The sequence below is a fragment of the Humulus lupulus genome, chromosome 1 (assembly GCF_963169125.1).
Source record: "Humulus lupulus chromosome 1, drHumLupu1.1, whole genome shotgun sequence".
NCBI classification, from domain to species: Eukaryota; Viridiplantae; Streptophyta; class Magnoliopsida; order Rosales; family Cannabaceae; genus Humulus; species Humulus lupulus.
In genome coordinates, this window is record NC_084793.1 from 67,830,252 (window position 1) to 67,834,879 (window position 4,628).

The 4,628-nt window shown below is 37.0% G+C and overlaps 1 protein-coding gene across 2 annotated transcripts; it reads right to left on the bottom strand.

The window, feature by feature from the left end:
• Positions 1–247: 247 nt before the first annotated feature.
• LOC133793922 (RNA-binding protein BRN1) lies at positions 248–4,404 on the bottom strand. 2 transcript variants are annotated; one of them, XM_062231158.1, is made up of 10 exons: positions 4,104–4,149; positions 3,806–3,888; positions 3,130–3,190; positions 2,825–2,876; positions 2,532–2,657; positions 2,352–2,431; positions 1,626–1,805; positions 1,071–1,413; positions 790–933; positions 248–709 (listed from the first exon to the last, which is right to left on the bottom strand). In XM_062231158.1, the coding sequence occupies exons 5-10, from the start codon at positions 2,635–2,637 to the stop codon at positions 582–584; spliced, it is 981 nt and encodes a 326-aa protein (XP_062087142.1). In that variant the 5' UTR covers positions 2,638–2,657; positions 2,825–2,876; positions 3,130–3,190; positions 3,806–3,888; positions 4,104–4,149; the 3' UTR covers positions 248–581. The 2 variants fall into 2 exon arrangements, with proteins under 2 accessions (XP_062087142.1, XP_062087138.1); XM_062231154.1 differs by lacking the exon at positions 3,130–3,190 and having other exon boundaries at positions 4,104–4,404.
• Between the last annotated feature and the right edge of the window lie 224 nt (positions 4,405–4,628).

Genomic DNA, 4,628 nt, shown 5'->3' on the forward strand with positions numbered 1-4,628 from the left:
ATATTTTGACAGAATCCAAGAATCAATCGTGTTATATTTAAGTGGCTGCAACCAAGTACGTACGCTGTGTTTGTACAGCCATAAATAATGTTGCAAATATTGCCGTAACATTGGATATAGTAATGTGTAACAAGTGCACTAGAGATACATGTCTGATTGTCTTGGAAAATATCAACAGGATGTGTAATGAGAGATACAGAGAGTCTGAGAATGAAGATAGAATTTGTCATTAAATTGTGGGAAAAGATAAAAAGAATCAGCTATTTTTTCATGAAAGTTTCCATCAATTATACAACAAGATGTTCTGAAGGAAGAATCAATAAATTGATAAATTACTGTCTAAGTGAATTTCAATGATACACAAGTTACAGATTTTTTGGCACAAATTGCACCATCAGTTACAAGTTTCAGGAATTTTATTCCCATCGAGGAAACTAGAAGCAGGATGGAGTTATGCATATTAGAACAGATGATCTCAATCCACCCCATGAAGCCTGATACTGCACCGAGTGCGAAATATCAAGCTTGCTTCAACCGCTTTTAATAAAGAATCCCGCCCCCCTCCATCAATAACCTTCAAATCAATATGGTTTGTTCGGTTTGTTGTCTCTTTTTAGTTGAACCTTTAATTTCTTGCCACCTAATTGATACCCATTCATCATACTAATGGCAGATTGGGCAGCATCTGGCGAGTCATAACTTACAAATCCTGTATATAACAGCTATTAAGAGATGGAAATTTCCATGTAATGTAGATCAAATTCAAAAGTAAGAAGAGATTTTTCTCACCGAAACATTTGCTGACGCCAGTTGCTTTATCAACAAAAACCTTAGCACTCAAGACCCTACCAAAAGCTTGAAAAGCGCTGGCAAGATCTTGATCTCCATACTCTTGAGGTATGTGATAAATAAATAAATTAGCACCAGGTGGACCTAAGTGATAGAACATTAGAATAATTAACAAATACCAACAGCAAATGCATTACATCCAAGAAAGTTTCCTTCTTTTTTTTTTCTTTGCCTTAAAAAAAAAAAGAAAAGAAAAAACAGAGAAAAATATGCCTAACAACCTTCAACTTGACCCCCAGAATTTTTACTTGACCCTGGAGATGTTGCAGAGTTACTGCTTACAACTGCATGCACTGACCCAGGTGACCCACTTAATGGTCGGGGACTCATCATTCCTCCAGGATAATGCATGGGATGCTGAAGCCCTGGCATTGCAGGATAAGCTGATCCCACATAATTTGCATGGGGCATACCAAAATTTCTCGGAGCCATATTTGGGGCAAGATCAGGACTGATACCTCTTAGTGCATTTCCTTGGTTTACTTGAGGTATCATATTATGATAACCAGGTTGACTCTGCATGGGTGAGAGGCGATACTGCATGAGGCCATAAGTTCCAGGAGCCTATAAGAGAACAATAAAATCTTCAATTTATTGAAGTTGCTCATCAAAATGATACCAAAACAAAGTTTATAGGTGCAACACAAAGAAGCAAGAATAAAGACACAAAGCAAAAGGAATTTCAGATGAGTCATCATACATGACGATGGAACAGAGTCACACTAATGCTAGTACGTTCCTCTTATACTATAATTATAAAAAATAAAAAGATTAACCTGATAACCGTAGCCATTATATGGTGGAACATAGCCAATTGGCAAGGCTCCAAATAGTGAAGGATGTTGTGAATCAGCATTTGGCACATTGGATGCCTGGGATTGAGCTTTCTGAGCCTTTCGAACTTGCCTTTCTTTTTCTGTATCTGCCCATTTGACAACCAAAGGAACACTTGAACCCTGACAAAAACAAAGATATCAGTAAGACTACTCATATTGAATAACCTACCATACAACTACAAGGCTTTACCACAGTTATCTCAAACCTAAGCACAGACAGATCCTTGAAATGGATAATACACAAATCTAAATGCAAGGTTCAGGTGGGAATGATCGTAGGTACACAGCAAACACATAAATAAGATCATAAAATAATAAATTTTATTTAAAAACAATAAAAGAAATTAAAAATAAATTGAGACTATCACTGTGACCTATGAGCATACTTGGGCCACACGTGTGGACGCAAATTACCAAATACCTCATGTCTGCAGTTTTTGCATATAAATGACATACATGAATATTTAAATTGATGATAAAACTAACACAATTTTTCAAATAAAATAATGCTGTGCTTCCCTAAAGCATGACTGCTGCAAAACCTTTAAGATATAAATACACAAATCAAGTGACTGCTTAATTCCCTAGAAAATTTCCAGCACTAAGTGTTTCCCAACATTTCAGAATGTGAATTTTCAGGGACAGTAATGAACATTAGACACAAACCTCCATTTTGTGCTTCCCATTGATGGCCTCCAGGGCTGCAAGAGCTTGCTCTTTCGTCTCATATTTTAGAAAGGCACAACCTGCCATAGAAATATATTTGGAACGACCAATTAATTTAGTTAAAAACCAGTTTCAAGCACAGCAAAGCCAAAACAGAAATAAGGGGAAAAAAATAAGTACCTTTACTAGTTTGCTGAGAACCTCTTAATATTTGCAAGTCCTTTATGGTTCCATATGTAGAGAAAAGAGCAGAAACGTCTGCTTCAGAAACGTTCTTTGGAAGCATACCAACAAAAAGCTTGTGTTCTGGTTTGTAGTAATGTCAAACAATAATTATTAAAATCCATAAAATAACATAGCATAACAAAAAAAAAATGAAATAAATACAGCTCATGACTTGAAAATAGAAATAATCTCAAATAAACCATCTCAGGAACAGAAATTTGTCATATGAAATTATATTACACTACAACCTAGCCTTTCCAACTCGCCATCTGCATACTTCACTTGCAACGGAGTAGATGCCTGAATTGAACAGAAAGAACAGGACACCTTTCAATCAGACTAAAAGAAAATAAACACACCGCACACAATAAAACTATAAGTTCCACAAATTAATACTAGCCTAAGGCAATAATGCGAGTGACTTAAAAAAAAAAAATCTACGCTGACTATAGTTTTCATCAAGGTTTTTTACAAGTGAATAAAGTATGTCTTGCATTGACCAAATCACAATCATCCGAGCAGTCATAGGCAAGAACCCAACTGAGAAGCTTGCCTGGGAAACTACTTGAAGGTCCAGCAAGGCCTAAATAGGGCTCCACAAATCACTCTAACACCTAGACCAGGAAAATGCCAAGTTCCATAAGCACATATCTTGTATAAGATTTGTCTAAACATGATGCTGCTAGATATAATGCAGATTGAAATACCAATTCCATACCAAGTTATCTGAAAAAAAATTTCAAAATGCGAATGATATTGGAATCATTAACGCATGAACACTAAGAAGTTCGTTTTATTCACACCTCCCCCTCACAACAGTAACACCTTTTTAAGAAAAGTTTGTACATCTTTTATTCCAGATTGCCTCCAAAATATAGTGCAAAAGAAATATTGAAATTGATAATGTCAATGACTTCATCTATTTCACAAATCCAAAATTAGTAAGTGGTAAAATCCCTATCAGTAGTAAATATGAAGCTAACCAAAGTCAACGAGGGAATTTGCAATAAGGTTTTAGTCACAAATATGCACTGTGCATGATTTAGTTAGCGTCCCAACTGCAAGATCATGACAACTACATTAAAGAAAGTGTCACGAACTCAGTAATTACACTACAAGAAGTGGATTGCGATCACAAACTCATATCACATTTTCCATAATTATCAACAATACACTAAGAAAGAAAATAGCAAACCAAACACAAAATCAGAGATCGTAGTTCCACTAACCCCGGGCAAGGTTTTCTTATTGTGACACGCATTGACGGCTTTATCTGCCTCCTGTCTCGACGGACAAATGACGAAGCAACACCCTGCAAACACATACACGAGAACCAAAAGCACAGAATCAAAACCATGTAGATGGAAAGACTCTAGGGTTGCCAAAAAAAAAAAACCCAAATCTCAAGAACAATCTTCCGAATCAAGCAAATCACAGGCATTATGAGACGAATATGAATTCAACAACGAAGGCAGACGAAGACAAGCTACGAAAGTCAATGGTGAAGCGGGAGATTGATTCAAAAACCTCGAGAGGCACGGGTGACCTTGTCCTTGATGATGTTGACCTCGTCGACCAGAGCAAACTCTTGGAACATTGCGAGAAGCTGAGCTTCGGTCATGTGCTTCGGCACCTGACCAACGAACAGCTTCACGCTCTCCTCGCTGCTCGATTTTCTCTCTTTCTTCCCCTCCGCCATTAATGCCTGAACTCTCTCTTCTTCAACCTCTTTCTCTCTCTCTCCTAAAAGGATTTTCCTCGTGTAGTCGTCGCAGGGGAAAATTTGGGGATTTCTGGATGGCAAAATTGGATCTTCATCTTTCAATTTAGACTTTTTATTTATTTCTTTATTATATAATTAATTATGTTTTTCTACCCAGATTTCCCACTTATTTACTATATTGCCAGTACAGCTGTCTCTGTCCTACGCCTCGTGGTGGATAGTTGTACATGTACAGCTCGACTTGTTGCCGAGATTTGTAATTCTGAAGGAATTTCAGACCGAATGACCTTTTTACCCTCACATTGTCTTTATCGGCGATGCTCATGTGT

Coding starts and splice junctions, on each gene's coding strand:
- LOC133793922 (XM_062231154.1), bottom strand. CDS start 4,275: ATGGCGGAGGGGAAGAAAGAGAGAAAATCGAGCAGCGAGGAGAGCGTG. Junction 2,658..2,824: donor TGGCGAGTTGGAAAGGCTAG/GTTGTAGTGTAA, acceptor ACTACAAACCAG/AACACAAGCTTTTTGTTGGT. Junction 1,806..2,351: donor ATGGGAAGCACAAAATGGAG/GTTTGTGTCTAA, acceptor TGTTTTTGTCAG/GGTTCAAGTGTTCCTTTGGT.